The following is a 23,146-nucleotide window of genomic DNA, read 5'->3' as shown; positions in this document are numbered from 1 at the left end:
AAAATATATTATGTCAGAATTATCTAGAAACCGCTAAATTTGGAACCAGAGAAGCAAAGCCCCCTTCAGCACTATCCTGAGAATAAAACCTATTGTCTAAGATATCTCGGTATAACTACATGAGACATGTGAGACTCAAAATGGATACTGAGAAGGGGTCACTAGGATACAAGGACATTTGATGGTAGTTAATATTGGTGATAATTATCGTATGCTTTGGTCTTTTGTTTCATGTGAATCTCCTCAAAAGTAGTCCATTGTGAGCTCTCGAAGTACTTTGATCTATAACCTGACAATGTAATTATGATCACAAATTTATGAAAAACCTTGTAGATTCAGCTTATAGTAGATTGAGGGGATTGGGACAAGTGATTAATAGTGAGAATTGAATGAACCACACTGACTCTATCTTGTGACTCAATCCTGTAACTAGCTTGGTACTTATTCTATTATGGGTCTAGTCCAACTTGTCTTGTGAAAAACTTTATTCAATTGTGGGAAATGACAGAAAACTGTATTGTGCTGTTTGAACCTAGCCCTGAGTGGCTGGGAAACTGGATCAACTCTATGTGCTGTTTAGAGACCATTAACCAAGGACCTATGTTATGCTAACCTCTCAGCTCCAAAGGTTGATACAAGGAATTCTCTCACAGCTGTACATCTCAATCAACCCATGTCTTATCTGAAAACTGGTTCCAATCTGATCAATCAATCATTGTTTCTAAGGGACCCTATCAGGTCCTTCTGACTACTCCCACAGCTGCCAAACTTGTGGGTGCAGACTCTTGGATCATCTGAAGAAAGCCCCTCCTCCTTACTGGATGAGAGAACCACTGGGGAACTCAAGGCTCGTTTAGTATGGACCTAGAGGCAGTCAACATCCAGATGAGACAGCTGTCCCAAGAGTTCAGACAAGGGCTGAGTATACCACCCTAGTTTTTTCTCTTCCCTTTTGTTATGTGTTCACCCACCAAAGCCCTGATTTAAATGTATGTTGGCATCTTCTCTCCCTACGCTCTTGGCCCTCCTACTTGGGACACACTTCCCCAACAGGTCCCCCCCGCCCCCCATCCCACCAAGTAACTAAACTTCTGGGATAAAAATGCCATTCCATCATTGCTAAGAAGGGCTAACAAATTGTTGGATTTGCCACCTTAACCCCTAAACTCACTAACCTAAGCCTACTACTATCCCTCAACTCAACATCTCATCCTGGCCCAACTGGCCTCTCCTTTATTGGCCAGAATGGGAGGGGTCCTTTTGGACCCTCTCCCTTTGGCCAAAAGGGAATGTCAGGATCCCCATGATAAGACTGCCTCTCTCTTTTTACTATTAGGAGACACCCTGCTTTCTAGAGCTAAAGCCCAGCAAGCAAGCTACATAATACTAATCCTTTGTACTCACCCTCTGGATGAACTCAGCCACTGCAAAATCCCAGAGTTGTTTCACACCAGCACCAGGTGGTCTCTGAGCTCAGACAAGCACCTGGAAAACCCATGTTCTAATTATGAAGTCCTGCTACAAGTCAAACTTTTCTCATTGTTGCCGTCAGGGATGAAGCTCACTGAGTAGCCACTAGTACATGTACTGAGATTTGCCCACACTAAAGCTGGTCTCCTAATAGATGAGGCCCTAGAGCATGTGTCTAGTTTCTTTCTTCCAACAGAATAAAACAAGCTTTTTGCTTATAAACATTGTTGGCTCTTTGGTTTTATTTTATTTTATTCTTAGAGTTAACAGTGGTATTGATAAACTGTGTGAGCTCTTTGGGGTTTTTTTTTTTTTTTTAGAGTTAACAGCAGTAGCAGAGCTGCTGTGGCTCTTTGGTCATTTGGTATCAGGGTTGACTTTGTTTTTTTTTTGCTTTTCTGGAGTGGGGAATGCAGGGCAATTGGCGTTAAGTGACTCGCCCAAGGTCACATGGCTAGTGTTAAGTGTCTGAGGCCACATTTGAACTCAGGTCCTCCTGACTCCAGGGCTGGTGGTGGCTTGTATTTTATAAGCAATCCTGTGTTTTCAAGATAGTCTGCTCTCTTGGCACTCAAAATGCTCCCCAGTCTGGCACTGTTTTCTCTCTCCAATCTTACCACAACTTTATGGTTACTGCACTCCAGCCAAACTTGGCTCCTGTCTGTTCCTACCTCCCCAAACACTAACTTCCTGCAGTCCTAACCTTCAATGAAGCTACTCCCCACACCCAGAAAGGGTACTCAACAAGCCACCTCTGCTTTCTCACTTTCCCTCTACACCCCCCTAAGCATCCACAGTACTTGCTTGGCATTTCTCTTAATTCATTAATTTAATTCTCATGTAATATCCTATTAGATATTTGTGTAGATGTTATTTAAATGTTTTATTGATGTTTATTAGTTGGTGGGCTCCATGAGGCTGAAGTTTATCTCTTTTAGTCTTTTTTATCTATCCTAGCACCTCGTAGAAGTACTCTCATCAAATAAGATTAATCAGCAAACATTTATTATGCTTCTACAACATGCTAAGCACTATGCTAGGCACTGGGGATATAAAGAAAGAAACAACTTCCATCTTCAAGAAGCTTACGTTTTCTCAGGGGAGAAAAAATATACAAATATATCAAACATGTACAGAATAAAACACAAGTTGATTAAATATAAGGTAGGTTGGTGGAGCAGTGGAATCAGAAAAGGTTTTGTGTAGAAGGTGGTGCTTGAGTTATGTCTTGGTGGAGAGACTGGAACTGGAGTACCATGTGTGATGGACAGAAGGTCAGTTTAGCTGTATGGGCAGAAAGGGAAGTAATATATAAGAAGCTGGGATGGCTAGGTGTCACAGTGAATACAGCACGAGTCCTGGAGTAAGGAGGACCTGAGTTCAAATCTGGCCTCAGACACAACTCAAAACTAACCTGTGATCTTGGGCAAGTCACTTAACCCCAATTGCCCTACTTCCCCCCCCTTCAGAAAGCCCCCCCTCAAATATATATAAAGAGGTTGGAGACAGTTGTGAAATGTATTAAAAAGCAGAGAATTTTATAGTTTATTCTAAAGACAACAAATAGAGTTTTTGGAGTTTATTGAGGAGAGCAACATGTTTAGAGCTTCACTTTAAAAAAAAAAAATCAGTTTGGAAGTTCCATGAAAAATGGACTGGCCTAGGGAGAGACTTGAGGCAGGGAGACCAATCAGGACATCATTCCAAAGGTTCAGGCATGTGGTGTCTGTGTAAGAAGAAAGAAAGGGATGGATACAAAAGATATCACGGAGATAGAAATGGTAAGACTTGGCAAATAATTGACATGTGGAATGAAACAGAATGAGAAGTTGAGGATAATATCCACATTACAAACTTGTATGACTAGAAGAATGGCAGTAAGTATAACAGGCAAGTTTAGTGGATCCAAGAGTTCAAGAACAAAGATAATGAATTTTGTTTTGGACTCAATGAAGATACTTAGAGGACATTCCTTTGGAAATATCCAATAGGCAGTTGGTGATTACAAACTAGACCTCAGGAGAAAAACTCAAGCTTGATTTATGGATCTGGTAGTCAATCAATCAAACAGCATTTATTAAGCCTCTACTATATTCCACACACTGCTATGTACTGGGGATAGGAAAAGAAGCAAAAGATAGTCCCTGTTACTACATCACACCTATCAGATTGGCTAACGTGGCAAAACAGGAACATGTTAAGTGTTGGAGAAGACGTGGTAAAGTTGTAACACTAATTCATTGTTGGTGGAGTTGTGAACTGATCCAACCATTCTGAAGAGCAATTTGGAAATATGCCCAAAGGGCTATAAAAATGCACATACCCTTTGACCCAGCAATACCACTTCTAGGGCCATCTCCTAAAGAGATCATAAAAATGTGAAAAGGACCCACATGTACAAAAATATTATAGCAGCTCTTTTTGTGGTGGCCAAGAACTGGAAATCAAGGGGATGCCCATCAATTGGGGAATGGTTAAACAAGTTGTGGGATATGAATGTAATGGAATACTAGTATGCTATGAGAGATGATGAACAGGCAGACTTCAGAGAAACCTGTTTGAAAGACTTATATGAACTGAAGCTGAGTGAGGGAGGCAGAACCAGGAGAACACTGTATACAGTAACAGCCACAGTATTCGAAGACTGATTTTGATACTTAGCCCTTCTCAGCAATGCAAGGATGTTAAACAATTCCAAAGGACATGATAGAAAATACCAGTTATATCCAGGGAAAGAAAGAACCATTAAGTAAGAATGCAGAATGAAGCAGATTATTTTATTTTGTTTTTTTTTTCTTATGGTTTTCCCCATTAGTTATAATTCTTCTATGCAACAAAGACTAATGTGAAAATGTGTTTAATAGGAATGTATATGTAAAGCCCATATCAGATTGCCAGCTGTTGGGGAAGGAGGGGGAGAAAACTTAAAACTTATGGAAGTGAATGTTGAAAACTAAAAATAAATAATTTAATAAAAAATAAATTATAATAAAAAGATAATTGCAATTGTCTTTGTCAAGGACTTGCAATCTAATGGAAGAGGCAACATAAAAAAAATATGCAAAGCAAGCCATATATAAGTATCAGGATCCCCGAGCCAAGGATCCTCTCCTTTCTATTAGGAGAAACCTTGTTTCTAAAGCTAAGGCCCAACAAGCAATCTGTGTCCTGAGTTTGGCATAACAAGAATCCTTTGTGCTCATGCTCTGGATGAATTCTGTTGCAGGTAAATCACAGAACTGGATCAAACCAGCCCCAGGTGATTCCCTAAGCTCAGACAAACACATGCATGAACCACATTCAGGTCATGAAGCCCTGTTATGAATAGACTTTTGCCACTAGGCAAACTTGACTCAATGCCTGGTTCTTTGTCTAGCCACAACTTTTATGTATCAAGGCTTAGCCTCAATGCCTTGGGTCTCCTCAGTCTTATAGGAGACTCTGGCATGCATGCTTAGTTTCCCTTCTCCAAAGGAATTAAAGAAGGCTTTTTGCTTATAGCCTTTCTGAGCACTTTTGTTTTATTTTGCAGAGTCAATAGCTGATGTACAACCTCCATGAATTCTTTGGCATTTTCAGAGTTAACGGTGCGTAACCTCTGTGGCTCTTTGGTCATTTATTTTCAGGTGACACAGGATAAACAGGAAATAATTAACAGAGGGGAAGCACTGGAATTAAGAGGAGTTGGGGAAGGCTTCCTGTAAGTGTGATTTTAGTTGGGTCTTAAAGGAAATCAGGGAGGTCAGGAGTTGGACCAGAGGAGGGAGAGTGTTCCAAGCATGGGAGACAGCCAGAGAGATACCTGGAGTTGAAAGTAGGAGCCAGGAGGCCAACATCATTGGATCAGAGAGGTGAATAAATGCTTCATCAAAGATCAAAGGTTGAGATTAAGGTGTAAGACTAGAAAGGCAGGAGGGAACTAGGTTATGAAGGGCTTTGAATGCCAAAAAGAACATTTTGTATTTGCTCCTACAGGTAACAGGAAGGCACTAGAGTTTACTAAGTTGGGGTTGGGTGACATGGTCAGACCTGCATTTAGGAAATTTACTTTGGTAGCTGAACAGAGAATGGATTGGATCTGGGAGACATTTGAGGCAGGCAGACCCACCAGCAGGCTATTGCAATAATCAAGGTATGAGGTGATGAGAACCTGTACCAGAGTGGTGGAGTGTCAGAGGAGAGAAGGGGGGGCATATTTGAGATATATTGTGAAGGTAAAATTGACAGGCCTTGGCAACAACTTGGACATGGAGGGTGAAAGTGAGGAATCCAGGATGACTCTTAGATTGTGTGAAGGGGTCCGGGACCTTGTTTTTCTTGAGTTGCCCTATTTTCCAGAAATGCAGCCCCCCTGAACTAATGTAACACTGATTTTTTGCAATTGGACTTTGTTAAATTCTCAGTGTGCCCTTGAAACTGAGTCAGCTACAAACCTAGCTCCAACCAATCTAACCCAGACTGATAAATTATGCAGCTGACACCCTTTCAGATAGGCAGAATATCCTTCTTCCATGGGGAGACCTGGGAGGTTGAGGTTCTACTCTTCTGCTCCCTCTTCCTACTGCTTCCTTTCCCTTCCCATGCTATTCTCCTTTAAGAGGGAATTGCCTTTTTCTCCTCCCATGAGACCTCTCCTTTCTGCTATAACCCTTAAATACCCATACCTGCATTGTTGGCCTCCTTTGCACTCTATAGTATTCTGCACTCTAAAGCATTTGTGTTTCTGCTTTCCTTTGTGATAAAATAAGCTATGACTTAAGTCTTTGGGATTTGTGATTACTGGAGAACAGGTGTTACCCTCTATAGTAATAGGGAAGGTAGGAGGAGGGAGGGTAGCTAAGTGGTACAGTAGATATGAGTGCTGGGTCTGGAATCAGGAAGATGAGTCTGAGTTCAAATCTAGCCTCAGACACATGCTTCATGACCCTGGGCAAGTCACTTACCTCTGTCTCAGTTTCCTCATCTGTAAATGAGATGGAGAAGAAAATGGCAAAAATGGCAAAAACACTCCAATACTTTTGTCAAGGAAATTCCAAATGGGGTTACACAGGGTTGGATGACTGAACAACCAAGGAGGGCAGGATTTAGAAAGAAGAAAATGAGTAGTTCTGGATATACTGAGTTTAAAATGGAATCCAATTTTAGATGTCTGAAAGGCAGTTGGAAATGCAAGATTGGAGAACACGAAAGAGATTTGGGCAAGATAGGTCGAGAGTTGAGAATCATCAGCATGGTAATTTTAATTAAATCTATTGGAACTGATGAGATCTGATGAAGCTCATGAGAGCTGATGTTACCAAGCAACAAAAGAGAAAAAGGTCAAGGACAAACATTACCACAGCTGTGAGTATATCCACTTTTCAGAATCTGGACATAGATGATAATCCAGAAAAGGAAATGAAGAATAGGTCAGATGAGAACCAGGAGGAAGCAGTGACATGAAAACTATGAAGGCAGAATATACAGGACTATAAGAGGATCAACACACTCAAATGCATCTGACAGGTCAAGAAGAGTGGACAGTGAGAAAACGTCAAAATTAACATTGGCAACTTTGGAGAGAACAGCTTTGATTAGGAGATAAGGCCCAAGACTAGACTGCAAATACTGAAGCACTCAGCACCCCTTAAACCTGTATAAATGTGAATTTGGCATTCAAAGCTTGTTGGATTTTTTAAATGTGTTCTAGTTCTAGTCTAACAATTTTGCTTGAGGATCCAAATGTCTAGTTACCCTCAGCATTTGCCTTTCATAGTGCAGCAAACACCCCTCCCTCCCCACTCCCCACCCCATACAACCTGAGCAAAACCCTTAAAAAAACAACTATAGGGCCTGGGTTAGGCTTACTTCCCTTCCCCCCCCCCCCCCCCCCAATTTTGTTTCCTCTTTTTATTTCCTGAGCTTCAGTAACACAGTACTCAGCTTCCCCCCACCTTCTATTTTTTTTTCCAGCTAAACACCTGCATTTACTCCAAAGCCCTTCTTTTAAAAATCCAAATGTTACATTAAACATTTTTAATGTTTAAAAAAAAATGCAGTTCTTCCCTCCCTTAACTCTCCCCCATCATCCAAGCAGTCCTTCGAAGCAAACAAGGTACAGTTAATTAAAAAAAACCTAAACAAACCCAACATCTCTGGCCACGTCGGATAACTTGTAATATGCCGCACTCCGCACCGGTAGCACCCCACACCTTTCCGGAGAGGGAAAATACATTCCTGCTCTTTTCTTAAGGTAGCGTTAGAAAGGCAGCTCTGCACTTACAGGAAAACACTAGAAGATTCATCGCTTTCTTTAAGAGTATTGTTTTTCATCTTTCAAAGCTCTTTCACATTTCTCTTTTGATGGTCACCAAAGCCCCCCAACAGTTTTTAAAAACGCTCATGTGCTCACTTTCGGGCTCCATTGAGCGTTCCTAGGTCTGCAGCCCGGGTCTAGTGCTTCCTTCCTCCCGCACGGCCTCCCGTATGGGGGAAGAGAGATGTGAAACCTCTTACCCCCGCAGACGGCTTTGGGAAATGAAGGCAGTTGGGAGCCGGGCAGAATGAAAATCCCCTCGTTGTGACACCTGACCGCGTTCAGCCAATCCCAGAAGAGAGAACGCTTCTTACGCGTTCGTCTAGCCCCCGCCTTTCTCTTCACGTGTCTCCAGAAGCTATGGGCGTGGATTGGTTGCCGCTGTACCACGGAAAGGGGGCGGAGCAAACGGCCGGGCTTGTCTATTTAGGGATATCCCACACGTGCTACTTTATTTGTTCCTGCCTTGGTGACTTAAGTAGTTAAATTCCCATCTTCTGGGACTCGTACCCGAGCTGGACGTAGGTAAAAGAATTGTCGTTTATCTTCGCTGCCGTTAGCCAACCCATGGCGACGTTTTGGGGGCTTTACTGTGTTTGTCCCTTTCGGCTCACCGTACTTCGTGAGTTCCAGCCGTTCTGCTCTACGTGAGGAGGACCGGGCCTGCGTGTAAGAGTCAAACCACGTGGGCCCTCTGTGTTCACGGGGAGTGGTGTCCCTGAGGTGTGGCGCGACGACCCTCGGAACCGGGAAGCGCGGAGCCACTGCAACCTCCTGTCCCGTCCGCACCCCAGCCACGTCCGGTGGGCGAGCACATCCTGCGTCCGCTATGAACTACCGGGAGCAGCTCATGAGCCGGGCCGTCCCGGGGCAGTTCGATGATGCGGATTCTGACAGGTAAGAGGACAGTGCAGCGTGCGTGGGCCTTGGGCCGAGGGGCGGCCCCCACCTCCCTGTGCTGTCTCCTACTCCTCGTCCTGTCTTCTGCCGTTGTGAGTAGCTGCATGCAGTCTGGGCACCCAGTCCCGCTTTGAGTTCTTGCAGAGCTCAGGGTCCTGCAAATCCATCCTCTTTAAGTGTTTGGGGTCAGGTAGTGTCTTTGTGATCAAAGCACATCATTTCAAGTGTTTCAGTGATTTACTTTTATTTTAAGTTTCTTCGAGGAGCAGAAATGTTTTTCACTTTGTTCCATCTTTCACCCATTCCAGACCCCCCAACAAAAATTAAGAAATTTGCATAGTCAAGCAAAACAGCTTCTGCCTTGTGCTTGTCCAAAAATTGCAGCGTGTCCCCAAAGTCTTTGCGCAGTTTTAAAACTGTAGAAAGACTTTGGGATATCATGTATATTCACTCAGTTTGCACCCTAAATCCATCCCTCTCAGCAGGTAGGGGCTGTATTTCATCATGAGCCTTCTGGCCTTGTTTCACTTTTTTTTGGCATGGTCCTTACGTGCAATTTTCTGTTTATTATTAGCTAGTTTAGTACCAACGCTGCATTGTTATTTTGTTGATATGCCTAGGATTGCATTGTTGTCTTAAGAACGGTAGTGTGTACATTGATTCCAAATGTCTCAAAATATGGCATTTTGTGCCTTTTTAAAACATTAAAAAAAGTTTTCAGTTAACAATAAATCTTTGTTTTTCTTTCACCTACCTCCCCTCCCCCCATGGGGAGAAAAAAACATGCATAAATATGCATAGTGGAACAAAACAAATCCCTTCCTTGGCCGTAAATATATGTCTTAATCTGCACCCCAAGTTAAGCTTGTATTTTTTAAAGTTTATGTTTAGTTATTTTAAAAAATTAGCTTTGGTTAAATATTTCTTTGTATAAAAATGTCTCTTATTAAAATGGAAGTACAAATGCCTTAAATTTCCTAATGACTAAAAATTCACACAGTTGTGGCATTTTTGTCACCTTAGCTTAGATTGCATGTAACTCTACCTGAAAAATTACTGTTTTTAGTGGAAGTATGGCCAGCATGGAAACAAGCCAAGAAGAGGAAGAAGATGCATCTAAAAATTTTCACCAGACTTTGAATGAGGTTGATGAAGAAATTCAGGAAGATGATTATGAAGATTATGATGATGATGATGATAATGATGATTGGGACTGGGATGATGAAATTGGGAAAATTACTAAGGGCTCTTCTTCAACTGGAGGGAGTAACCCACAGGTATTTTATAAATGAGTTTCTGACACCTTTCTAGTATTTCCTCGTAATACAAGCTTTGCTCTAAAACAAGATCAATTAACCTCTTTTTTTCTGTCATGGTCCGTTTTGGCAGTCAGGTGAAATCTATGGACCCCTTTTCAGAAAAGTGTTTTATTGGCTATAATTATAATCAGAGGAAATGACAAAATTCAGTTAAAAGATTAGTGAAAGTAAAAATGTAGTTTTCCCATCCAAATTCACTTACCCTCTGAAATGTAGATTCTGCTCTAGTTCTTAATTACTGGAAAGGATTGTGTTAGAGTTATGTTCTCTTGTCAATTCATTTTTAACATTTCATTCATTTCCAAATATAGCCTTACCTTGAAACAAAGAAGAAAAGGGGTAAAAAACAAAAAACAAACAACAATGCAGCAAAGCAAAATTATTCACAGTTTATGAGAGAATACACAAGCTTTCACACCCATAGCCCCCTACCTTTCCCACACTGTTCAGTTTTTATTCTGCTTTTTGAAAGGTGAGATGATAAGCACCTTAGGTCAGAGATCTAGAACTGGAAGGGACCTCAGACCCCATCTATTCCAGACTTCATGTTTTATAGGAGATGAAGGCTTGCCTGAGGTCACTCAAGCAGTAAATCTAGAGGTAGAATTTGAAGTCGGACAGCCCAATCCATTGTTCTTGCTCCTGGACCACACTTCCTCCATTTATGGCATATAGTGGTGAGGGTCTAGAAAAATAAGGGACTCCATGTATTTAATTGTGTAAATTAAAATCCAACACTTATGAAGAACTTAACAAATAATCTAAAACAGAGTAGGAAAAAATAATCTTACCTGTGCATTATGATGTAATAGAAGGAGGTCAGGACTTAGAATCTGGAGAGACTTGGGTTAGAATACTGCTTCTATATCCATGGGCAAGGTCCTTAACCAGTGTCTGAGCCTCAGTTTTGTCTACTGTTAAATGGAAATAATTCCCGTAGTGCATACCTTACAAAACCATTGTTAGGAAGACACACACACACACGCACACGCACACACACGCACACGCACGCACCCTCACTCTTACTAATCTTAAAAGTGCTATGTAAATGTTACTATAAAAATAACTTGGGCTAAGCAGAGTTGAGTATTTAAACAGGATAATTTCTTATTATACTTGTGGTTACAGTTGGTAAGTTTGTGATTATATTTGTTAATTTTGGAAGTTTCAGGCCAAAAAAACTCTCCCTTTGAACTTTTATTCTCTGTTCATTTGTGATTTATATATTCCATGAAATGTTTTTCCTCCTCAGGACATTATTTCCTTTAGTTTTTATTGGATACTTAGTGTGTAAGCATCGAGGAAACAAAGGAAGGTGAAATGGTCCCTTTGCTCTGGAAGTTCACTTTCCAGTGGCTCAGATGTATCCCCACCTGTCTATATAATATATAATGTCTTTCCTCTTTGGGAATTGTTTCCTTTCATTTTTATTGAGTAATTAGTCAGTAAGCTCTTAAGTGCTTTTGTGCTGGGTATTGGGAGGAAACAAAGGAGGGAAAAAGCATTCCCTGTGCTCTAGGAGCTTCTATTCTAATGACTTAAGACAATATAAATAATTAGGTCCCTACAACATCTATACAGAGTAAATGGGAGGCAGTCTGATTAAGGAGGATGTTAGCATCTGTCAGAGAGATGGGGAAAGATCTCTTGCTGAAGGTGGGATTTGAGTTGAATCTTGAAGGAAAAACCAGGGAAACTAAGGGGTGAGGTGAGGGGGGAGGGGGGGTAGAAGCCAGTACAGTGGCAAGAGATGAAAGTGGAAGTGCAAGTGGGCCTGTGTTTCTGAGGCATTGAGTATGTAAAGGAAAAAAGGCAGGTTATGAAGAGCTTTAGATGCCAGAGGAGTTTGTTTTCGGATCCTGGAAGCAATAGGGGGGCTGTTGGAGCTCATGGAGCAGGGGGATCAACACAATCATAGCTCTGCGTTAGAAGGGTCCCCTTGCCTTCTGAGTGGAGGATGGCTTGGGGTGGGGAGAGACTTAAGGCAGGAGGCAGATTAAAAAGGATATGACGGAGGTGCAGGAAAGATGATGGAGGCCTGAACTAGGATGTCTGAGAGATTTTGAAGGTAGAAATGACCAGATTTGGCAACAGATTGTGTTGCAGACGGATACAAAAGTAAAGAGTCAAAGATGAAACCAAGGTTTTAGTTGAGAGGACGGTGGTACCCTTAACAGTAACAGGGGAGTGTGGAAGGGGCATTTGGGGGGGGCAGGGTGGAAGGCTAATATCTTCTCCTTTGACCATGTTGACATTTAAGATAATTACAGGACATCAAGTTCTCAGTGTCCAAGATGCAATTAGTGATAGCTTCTGAGACAGAATAGGACTGGACATACATGTATTGAGGAAACATCTGCATAGAGATAATTAAACATGTGAGAGCTGATAGGTCACCAAGGGTGATCACATAAAGCAAAAAAAGAAAAAAAGTAGTGATTGAGCCTTGGAATGGAGGTCGTCCACAGTTAGTGGGCATGACCTAGTTGAAGAACCAGCAGGGGAACCAGATAATGAAGTTATAGGAGAACCACTGTGAGGGGGCAGTGTTATGAGCATCTTGAAAGGAGAGAGAATCTAGGTGGTCATCAGCAATGTCAGGTGCTACAGAGATCAAGAAGAATGAGATTTGAGAAGATTGGCCATTATGAAGCTCACTGGCAACCTTAAAGAGGGCAGCTTCAATTGAATGATGACAAAATAGCTAGCACCTGTATAGCTTTAAGGTTTGCAAAATGCTTTATGTATGTTATCTCATCTAATCCTCACAATAATTCTGTGAGTTAGGTTGTTACTCTCTTCACCATTTATAGAAGGGGAAATAGATGCCAGAAGAGGCTGAATGACTTTACCTAGGGTCACACAGCTAGTCAATGCCTGAAGTCAGAAACCAGATTGCATAGGGTCTAGAAGAGAATGAGAGAAGAGGAGTGGGAAGAGAGATGCAGGACAATAGCTAGAGGGAGGGTTGGATTAAGTGATGCTTTTTTTTTTTTAAAGATAAGAGAGATAGGAGTATGTTTGTAACTGGCTGGAAAACAACTAGTAGATTGGGCTGGAGGGGGAGAGGAAGAATTAACAGTAGGATCATTCTGCTGAAGAAGACTGGGGTTTGAGCTCAAGAGTGCCCATAGAAGAGTTGGCTTTGGCGAGGAGCAAGGCCACAGTGAAGAAAGAAATGCTGAATGATGTTAGATGAGGAGGAAGGGAAAGGGGCTCTAGATAAAAGGCCTCAATCTTTTGGTGGTGTGGGAGGGTTGAAGGGATATGAGGTTTGGAGTAGTTGCTGTGGAAAGTGGGGTAGTGAATGAATTAAGAGGAATGAAATTGTGTTTTGCTGCAGCGAAGGCCTGTCAACACAGATTTCATGCTCTTCTCCACTTCTGTTTAGCAGCATGTGAATAGGAGGAAAGGAAATGAATGATGGAAGTGATCCAGCAGTGGGGGTTTGGTAAGCCACCAGTGGTAGAAGGAGAGTATGGAAATAGCAGTGGAAAGTGAGAGGTATTCCCACTTATAATTCAGTTAAATTGTTTTGTCTGTCATCTCTTTATTATTCATTCCAAGTGCTTCTTCCCATCCCTAAACCCTTCCTCCCAAATTTTAATTTTAGCTCTGAGTTAGTGGTCTGATTGTGCACAGCTGATTAAATAAGAATTCCCACATGAATAGCACATCTTTTCTTCTCTACTAAAATGCCTATTTCATATGGTGTCATTTGGGACTTGCCATGTCCAGTACCCTTTTCCCCAAAGAATATGTTCATGGATTTAGAGGCATGAGGCTTCTGTGTAGTCTATAAGTCTCTAACTTCTCATTTCTTTTTCCTGAACCATGCATTCCCATATTTCTCCCCAGCCTCACCATTCCTTATTTTTGTGAAGTCACCAAATATCAGTACATGTTGATTTGATTTGGAAGGTCCTATTAGCTTTTTTTTGTAGGCTTTCTACAATAATTAACAATTAGCACAGTGGGTTCATATCTCTACCATTCATCCTTAATAACCAACATTGGTACATAAACTGATATTATTTGCATAGGTGTCTCCAACAGCTACTTAACATTAGTACTGCAATATATAATGACCAACTGTCTGATGAAAGTGTTTCTTATATTTGGGTATATGCTAAAATTTACTCCACTAATTCCTTTCTTTGACTTAGCAAAGAATACTAATGATCCTCTTTCCATTTAACTGCAACTTCTTTCTTTCTTTTGGTTTTGTTTATAGTGAGAATATAAAAATTGATGTGATTCAGCTCCTCCAGGAATAATCTATCTACTTGTTCATTGGATAAGGATATTACACTTTGTGAGGTGGAAGTTTGGTGATCCCAAAACTGTAATTCTTAGCACCCTCTACTTGCTTCCTCTTACCAATCTGCCACCATTGCAGAATTAGAACAGGGCTAAATAGGACCAGGGGCCATTTTTAATATTTCTTTGTTTCACAGACAACAGAAATGGTATAAACACCAATTATAGTAATTTCATCAAGGAATTTAACCGTAATGTAAATTAACATAGTAGTGAGATGAAGAGAGCCCCTGTCTGTCTCTGAGTTGCCAGTTGGAAATAGATGGCTGTGAAAAGCATCTTGTTAATACTGGAAAAGGTAACCAAGAAAAGGTTTAGTTAACTACTGACCTACATTCCTACTCTCCTCTCTATGGAAAATTTTTGAGAGTTTTATATAAATAGAGAAAATAGGCATTTTCAAGTGGTGATCAACATTGGACCACATCTTTGCCATCTCATAGTTTACTGAAATGTAAAGAATATATGATCCAATGTGCTAATTGTTAATTATGAAAAAGCATTTGATTTGGTAGAACACATAAATCATTATATGAGCTTTTCTGTAGAAAAATGTCTTAGTCATAGATCCTGATTCACAATTCCTCGGAAAATGTGATAACAGCAATAACTCTTTTCAATGACAAGTAATGTCAGTTGAAGCATAACATGGTGAGATGTATTCTTACCAAAGATTCCCCACTGTGATGATGGGAAGAGATAAAAGTACAGTGTCCATCCATTTCGGTTGAGGATGACCATCCAGATGGACCTATTTTTACAGATGACATTGGGCTGACTACATCATCCCTCAGTATGTTGCAGAGCCTCTTGAAAGAGAACTATAATCACTCGAAGGAGTTTGGCCTGTCCATACATAAAGGAAAGACTAAGTTGATGAAGAATGGCTTTTTGAAGAATGAATGGAGAGTGTGCTCAGAGTGAAGAATGCTCATATTTCAGCCACTCTAAAGAAGTTGTCCAACAGTGTGTATATAGTCAGATAAATAGTGTACTGAAATCAGATTTGAAAAAGAGGGGAAGAGAGGAGTGAATGGTTTTTAGGGAATTGCAAACTTTTTTAGTGACCCCAAGCTTCGTATGAAAGCAAAGACACACATTTTTTGATATTCATATTTTCCTGGTGTTGCTATAGAGCAACAGTGAGTTATGGAACGGCACCACTACCTCCAAAGAACTAAGTACCAGAGAGTGATGTGATGCTGACAAGCAGGCTGTTACTCATAACCAGTAGTGACTTCAAAGAGGAACAGGGGTAAAGGGTGTCTAAGGAATTGTATGGTAAGAAAATGAGATGGGTTGGTCACAAGGTGAAAGCAAGAGATAAATGGGCGAACAAAGAAAGTACTTCACTGTTAATGATATTTCAAGCAAGAAAGGCCCTAGGCATGGTAAGATAACACCCTATGGTGAACTTTTAGTTGAATGTGGATAACACTTTCATAGGCTAGGTAAGTCATCGGTAAGTTGTGATCTGCATTGATGGAAGTTGCTGCTGAATTTTTGAGATCTTAGGTGCATTTGAATACTTACTGTACTAGGCTCTATTTAGGGAACTTCCCTCAGGAAAGATGAGATGGCAGAAAAACAGTTTTGCTTGAGAATTTCAGAAAGGATTTTGTGCTGAGAAGAAGGTTGAAGCATTTTGGCATAGCCCTGAGCTAGGGTGGAATTGTACAAAATGGTGTTTCTGAGATGCTCTGTATCTGATGAATTAAGTTGATTAAATTGATCCATCTTTGTCATTTGGGGTAAATGCTCTTTCCTAAAATAACTAGATAAGCCCATCAAGTAAGAAAAACTTACCGAAATTGAACTCTTAACTCCTTCATGATAATCAGGGTCATACTATGACATGGATAGCAGAAAGCCTCTGATTATTTAGTTTCAACCTCCTCTTCATTCTTTAAAAATTCTTAAGAAAAGTTTATTGATGGTTCACTAACCTTTCTGTATGTATGCCACAAAATGTAGGTATAAATATAGGTCCTAATAATTGAATATTTCACTCTGCTTGTGTTGAGTGAGTTTTCCACATCTCTTCTAGGCTAATCGACAACCCAGGCACTTCAACTTGGCAAAAATGTCAACTCCAGCAGACAAGGCCTTAAGAAAATTTGAGAATAAAATTAACCTAGGTGAGTTTGTAAATGCCTGAGAGAGAAATTCAAGGAATACTGATTGGTTACACAGAAGTAAGACTCAAGTTATAATTAAGAACAGCCAGAAACAATTTCCTCCCTTTTCTGTTTCCTCAGATATAATAGAAACATATGTAGTTTTGAAACAAAGTTTCACATATTCTAGTTAGTCTGCATGTAAAAGTGTCTGATTTAATGGAGTTAAAGGCTTAACCTTTTGCAACTGTATTGAGAATGCAAGAATATTAAAATGCAGTTTTTATTATCTTTCATGCCTGTTTTTCCTCAAACATTGGGCTGATTAGCGGTATTTAATTAAACATTGCAATTACCTGTTGAACTCCTCACTATCTCAGATACTAACTAGAATTCTTGGATTTTTCCTGTATCTTTGAAAAATGCCATATGATCTTGTTTATCTCCCAGAAATAGATTGATTGAACTTCTTTTAGTTGTTTCTAGTTTTTCAGTTTTAGCATTGAATGGAAGTCGAAGTTCTTCCTAGAAATCAGACTGTTGTATTGACTTATTCTTATTTATGTTTGTAGCCTAATTTGAAGCAGCGTCAATTTAACTTATGCAGATCTAGTGATTCATATATGGATATGATCATTAGCTAGATATCTTAGGTTTTTTGACCAGTTTCAGATACAGGAACAAAATAGAAAAGTCAGCTGGTTTTTTTTTCCTAAATCAAAAATTTGTGTGCTCACCTGTCATCTTTCTTTTAGATAAACTTAATCTTGCTGATTCTGTTATAAATAAAGTCACTGAAAAAACTAGACAAAAGGAGGCAGATATGTAAGTAGTATTTTGAGAACTTTTTAACTTATTATTATAGATTCAAGTTTTTGAGTTCCTGAAATGTATTCTTTTTTGTTGGCTTAGGAGTAATCAATCTCACTTCACATTTTTTCCTTCCCCCACAGCATATTAAGTACAAGATAAGACTACACTTTTCTCATTCTTCACGTTACCTTTTCAAAATAGGCCACCCTGGGATTATGTGTAAAAATGCTGTATGTAGATATAGATATACATAGATACATATTAATCTCCCTCTACGTATATATATATTGATGTCAGAATAACTCATACTTTTATTTCGTCCAACTAGGAAGAAGTATTAGGAAATTCAGCAGTTAGGATGATATTTGTAGTTCAGTTACTAAGGATATGACCTTACTAGCTTAAAAAAATGGATCATAAATTCTTTGCCAGCCAGATAGAAAGGTATTTTGCCTAGAACCTTGCCCAGTATTTGTGAACATAAGTTTTGTACTTATTTAATTTTCTAAAATTTGAATAACACTATGACCTTTCATAAGGCTATCATGTGAAAAGTATTGAATAAGGATCAGGAAATGCATATAATTTGTGTATTCTTAAACAATTTTTGTATATTCTTAATTATATGCAATAATCATAGGTCTAGAGTTGGAAGGACATCAGTGTTCATCTAATCTAACTCCATGATAATAGCTAGCATTAATTAACCTTCTAAGATTTGGAAAGCATTAACCTGTGTTCTTTCATTTGATTCTCACATCCAATCCTGTGATTCAGGTGATATTATCTCTACTTTACAGATAAGGAAAATGAGGCTGAGAAAGGTTGAGATCTGCCTAGGGTCACACAGCTAATAAGTGTGTGAGGCAGAATTTGGACTCTGAGACAGCCAGACTCCCAATTCAGGCTCCATCTGGCTACTTCCACTTAACCTGTGTGACCTTGGGCAAGTCACATAAATTCCTTGGGACTCAGTTTTTTCTTCTGTAAAATGAGGCAGCTGGGGGAGCATATAAATGCTTACGAGTTTGTACTAATCAATGATTATAGTTAGTGATAGAAACAGTTTTCTAGCTAGAAGAGTGCAAGAATGGCCCTTTTAATTATATTTGCTAATTGTTGTTTCCTTTTTCATACTTCAGCCCAAGTTTGTTTCATATGCATGTCATACATATGGGTAAAATCAATGGGTGTGCTGTATTGGAAAGAATAGAGGTTTTAGAGTTAGAAAATCTGATTTTTATTTGGTCACTAACCATTTATTAAGGGCTAACCATGTGCCAAGCACTCTAAGCCCTGCAGCAGCTCACAATCTTAATCTATATGACCATCACCACTTTGAGCCTCAGTTTCATTGTCAGTATGATGAAGTTGAATAAGATGATCTATAAAAGCCCTTTTCTGCTCTAAGAGCCCCTGTACTGTTAGGACTAATGACTGAATAATATATTGACTAGGAAGAATATTTACATCTTGTTCTTATAGCTAATTGTTACAAGAGGTTCAGCCCTGACTTAGGATCATGGGTTTCTAGTGAAAGCAGGCCTCTATGTCATAAATGTTTGAATTTCACAAAGGAAATGTAGTAGACACTTGAATTTTTTATAAATATTGTTATTCATTAAATTACCATGACAATAATTGAGATGGAGCATTTTATAGTTATGAAGGTATTTGTGCAGATTATTATTTTGGATCCACATAATAAACTCAGAAGATAGAAGAAGTAGCAGCATCCTCATTTTGCAGAGGACAAAGAAAGCCTAACAGAGATTAAGGGACTGAGAGAAGAGTGTGGCATGCCACTACTTAGCAGCAGAACTGGGGCTTGAAGGCAGATTTTCTGAGTTAAAGTCCCAGTATTCTTTCTACTCTGCAAATCAAAGTATTCTTAAGAAGTTAGAAGTGAAACCAAGTTAGAGACTGACATCTAAACTAGCTGTTTGTTGTTCGTCCTTTGTGCTCAAAGAGGACCAATGACATCAGGAGGGTGATGGCTTGACTTGCAGGTGAATTGGATTTAAGTGAGGCAGGGCTGTGCAGAGTCATCAGCCTTGGTCTATTCTCCAGAGTCATCTGAGTCCAGGAGCAAGATGTAGGTCGGGATGACTGGCTATGGCCACAGATGCAATGGGGGACCTTGACCTTTTTAAGCTAAGGTCTCTCCCAGATTTCAGTTTGTCTGAGGCAACACCCATTCCACCAGCTGAAATGGAAAAAGTTGAGTTTTTCTGTCTCCTTATCAAGTCCTACAGCCTTAAAATTGAAGCTTTCTTTGAATTAAATGATAGTTTTGACATTGATGTAATACTTGAGAGTTTGCAGAGCACCATATCTCACTTTGAATCTACTGGAGGAATTATGCCCATTTTATAGATAAGAAAAGTAGACTCAATGAATTAAGTGATGGTAAGGGTTAGTGGCAGGTCTTGAGCTTGGCTTTTGATGACTTCAAGTCTAGTATTGTATCTACTGCAGACAAGCACTTATTAAAATCACCTGCTTTTAACATTATGTACTATTTATTTGTAGAAAGCCCTGATATGTCTACAGGTTCTAACTACTTGATTGCCTTAAAGCTTTTTGCTTGAAGAAAGATTAATTAGTATTTCTCTTGGCTGTGGGATGAGCTTTTTTCTTTTTTCTCAGAATTCCTGCTTTTGTGAAATTATAAAATTCCATCTAGAGCTGGAAGGGACCTTAGAGACCATCCATTTCAACCATCTTGTTTAGAGGTGATGAGACCAAGTCCCAGAGAATTTAAGTGACTTGCCCAAAGTTATATAGGTGATAAATGACAAAGCTGAGATTAGAACTGGGGTCCTATGACTCAAAGTTAAGTCCTTTCCCTTCTGCTCCTTGTAAGAATGAAAGCATTAGAAGGCAAACTGAAGGGAGGTAGACATGAGCAAACTGAGCTAAGAATAAGAGAAATAGAAATAAGAAGTCAATATCATGAAAGGTGGAGAACTTGGAAATGAGAGAAACATGATAAGGAAACTGCTTGGGTTTTTTAATGAAGCAGTGCAGTCATTTGTGCTTTTATTTTATTTAGGTTTTATTTCATTAAAATATGACAAATATTTATAACATCACATGTATCTTTTTTGCTTTTGGTTAGGTATCGGGTTAAAGATAAGGCGGACAGAGCAACAGTGGAACAGGTACACTTTAAAAATGTTTTTAATGAATATTTCTGCTATTTTATTTTTAGAAATAAATTTTTTATTGATAGCTTTTTAAAAAAAATCACTACACCTTTGCCCAGTATCCCTCTTCCTCATCTCCCAGACGGCTAGACTACCCCATATGACAAGTGGTATTTTTTAATGAAAAAAATCAGCAAAACCAATCCTCATCATAGGATGCTGAAAATATGTGCAGTGTTAACCATACTTGTGTACCTCCCATCTCTGCTAAGAGGTGTGGTGGAGAGATGTCTTGGGTGTTTTCTTTGGATCCTTGCTTGTTCTTTGTAATTTTGCAGCATCTACTTTAGATTTTTTTGTGTGTGGTGGTTCTTAATATTCACATTGTAATCATTGTTTTCTTAACTTTGCTTATTTCACTTTCTGTGCTTCATCATATTCATCACAGCCCAGTAATACTCCATTATATTCATGTACCACGATTTGTTAGGCATCCACCAGTCAATGGACATCTTTATTTCCAATTTCTTGCTATTACCAAGAGTGTCACTGTAAATATTTTGGTGTCTTTGAGAATTTCTTATCAGTGGCCTCTTTGTGGCCTTTTAGTGGAATCTTTGGTCAAACGGTATGAACATTTTACTCACTTTATTTGCATAATTCCAAGTTGCTTTCCAAAATGGTTATACAGATTCATAGCTCCACCAAGAGTGGACTAGTATGCCTATCTTCTTCCAGTGTTGACTCTTGCCCATCTTTTGCCACTAGTACCAATTTGCCAGGAATGGGTGAAACTTCAGTTCTTTTGATTTGCATTTCTCTTGTTAATGATTTGGAATATTCTTTCATATAGTTGTTAAATAGTTTGTAATTCCACTTTTAAGAACTGTTTTTTCATATCCTTTGATCATTTACATCTTGGGAAATGACTTTTGGTTTTATGGTTTACGCATAAAACTTGGTACAGTTTTAATCACTAGTGGCTTAAAACTACACTAAGACTTTGGAACATCCTGTATATTCACTTACATATTTATGTTAAGGGTTTGGTATTCAAGATATACAAATAATTACTCAAAAAAAAATTTTCTCTTTTGATCTCTTCTTATCCAGGGTACATTATTTTTTCTCACAAGCTTTCTAATTTACATGTAATCACTTATCTATTTTATCTTGATTCTCTCTATCCTTTATTTGGTTAATAATATATCTCCTACCCATAGCTGTGAAAGATATATGCTCTTATTTCTCTTGATTTTTTTTCTTTATGACATGATTCTTATTTTAGTTTTTATATTTTTGCTTTTTGGAAGGCAAATGGGGTTAAGTGACTTGCCCAAGGTTTCACAGCTAGTTTTTGTGTTAAGTGTCTGAGGCCGGATTTGAACTCAGGTCCTCCTAACTCCAGGGCCAGTGCTTTATTCACTGTGCCACCTAGCCACCCCGACATGATTCTTAATGTTAACAACATGTATCCATTTAGAATATATTGTGGAATGTGGTGTAAGGTAGCTTCAGCTAGGTGACTCAGTGGATAGATGTTGGGCCTGGAGTAAAGAAGACCTGAATTCAAATGTAGCTTCAGATACTTAGTAGCTGTGTATGCAAGTCACTTTACCTCTGTTTGCCTTAACCCACTGGAGAAGAAAATGACAAACACTCCAGTATCTTTGCCAAGAAAACCCCATATGGGGGCATGAGGAGTCAGATACTTAACTGAATGACTAAACAACAGTTGATCTAAACCTAATTTCTTCTTTCCAGTTTACCTAGTTTTTTTTTTTTAATCAAATAATTCTTCAAGTAATGTTTTCTGGCTTATTGAATATTGTGTTATTGAGTTACATTGTTTCTGATTCTACCTTTTTTAATCTGTTCTATTGACCTTGATCTCTATTTTTTAACCAGTGCCAAAGGGTCTTGGTGATAACTGATTTATAATATAGTTTGGGGTCTGGAAGAGATATTCCCCCTTTGTCCTTATATCTCTTTATTATTTCCCTTGATAGTCTGTATCTTTTAGTTTTCCAAATGAATTTTCTGATTGTCTTATTGAGTTCATAAAGTATCCCTTTGATAATTTGAAAAAGTATAAATTAATTTTGGTAGTATTATAATTTTTATTATATTTTTACCACCTTCCACCCACCAAAAGATTTCCCTTTTTCTTTCCCTCACTTTGCGTCCATATTCATTCTCCTGTAGGCCCCCTTCTTCCTGAGAGAATACAGGAGTCATTTTCCCTTCATTATTAACCATTGACTTGATTAGGATACACAACATTTCCCTTTATCATTTTTCTCCTCTCTCTCTTTTATGTATTCTCCAATTTTTCAGGTTAGTCTCACACACACACAAATTGATTTCACTTGTAGGTGGGATGTTGAGACATAGTCTGTTAACTACAGTTAACGCTTTATATTTGACTTAGCTTTCACCCTTGTTTGCTTGTTTATTTTTACATAGAAATCTCTTAATGGTCTCCCTTTATTTTGTTTTTGTTGTTAACTCCATAGCTGTCTTTATCCCCTGGGGATTTAATTAATTTCTTTACTTTGGTTATTATATTCATTTACTTTTCTTGTTTTTCTGTTTTCTGAGATGTTTGCAAAGCAAATCTTGTCTGGTGTTCTTGTAGAATGGTTTCAAGTTTCTCTTTTATTGAACGTTTGCTATTCACTCATGCATGGGCTCAGGTTTCCTGGGTACACGACTCTGCACTTCATCTTAAGCTCCTGTGCTCTTTGGAACACACTCCATTCC

The 23,146-nt window shown here is 39.1% G+C and overlaps 2 protein-coding genes across 4 annotated transcripts in view; one reads left to right on the top strand and one right to left on the bottom strand.

The window, feature by feature from the left end:
- CAGE1 (cancer antigen 1) overlaps positions 1-7,998 on the bottom strand; it is a 123,000-nt gene extending 115,002 nt beyond the window's left edge. Inside the window, exons 1-2 of one of the 3 annotated variants that reach the window (XR_011171422.1) lie at positions 7,596-7,998; positions 3,035-3,196 (exon numbers count right to left, since the gene is read on the bottom strand). Coding sequence is in view for 1 of the 3 variants with exons in the window: in XM_069103527.1 (XP_068959628.1) it covers positions 7,733-7,754 (22 nt within the window). In the remaining 2 variants the exon portion in view is untranslated. Of the gene's footprint in view, positions 1-3,034; positions 3,197-7,595 lie in introns of those variants that run through there. The other 2 variants (XR_011171421.1, XM_069103527.1) reach the window with 2 other exon arrangements.
- Positions 7,999-8,131: 133 nt separating this feature from the next.
- RIOK1 (RIO kinase 1) overlaps positions 8,132-23,146 on the top strand; it is a 42,119-nt gene continuing 27,104 nt past the window's right edge. The window contains exons 1-5 of the mRNA XM_069103528.1: positions 8,132-8,662; positions 9,732-9,942; positions 16,352-16,442; positions 17,177-17,246; positions 20,356-20,398. Of these exons, the coding sequence (XP_068959629.1) occupies positions 8,595-8,662; positions 9,732-9,942; positions 16,352-16,442; positions 17,177-17,246; positions 20,356-20,398 (483 nt within the window). The 5' untranslated portion in view covers positions 8,132-8,594. The remainder of the gene's footprint in view (positions 8,663-9,731; positions 9,943-16,351; positions 16,443-17,176; positions 17,247-20,355; positions 20,399-23,146) is intronic.

The sequence above is a fragment of the Petaurus breviceps genome, unplaced genomic scaffold (assembly GCF_028583685.1).
Source record: "Petaurus breviceps papuanus isolate PSGF00001 unplaced genomic scaffold, PetGlider_PUasm1.0 582, whole genome shotgun sequence".
In the NCBI taxonomy this organism is placed as follows: domain Eukaryota; kingdom Metazoa; phylum Chordata; class Mammalia; order Diprotodontia; family Petauridae; genus Petaurus; species Petaurus breviceps.
This window is presented reverse-complemented; position numbering and strand designations above follow the sequence as displayed.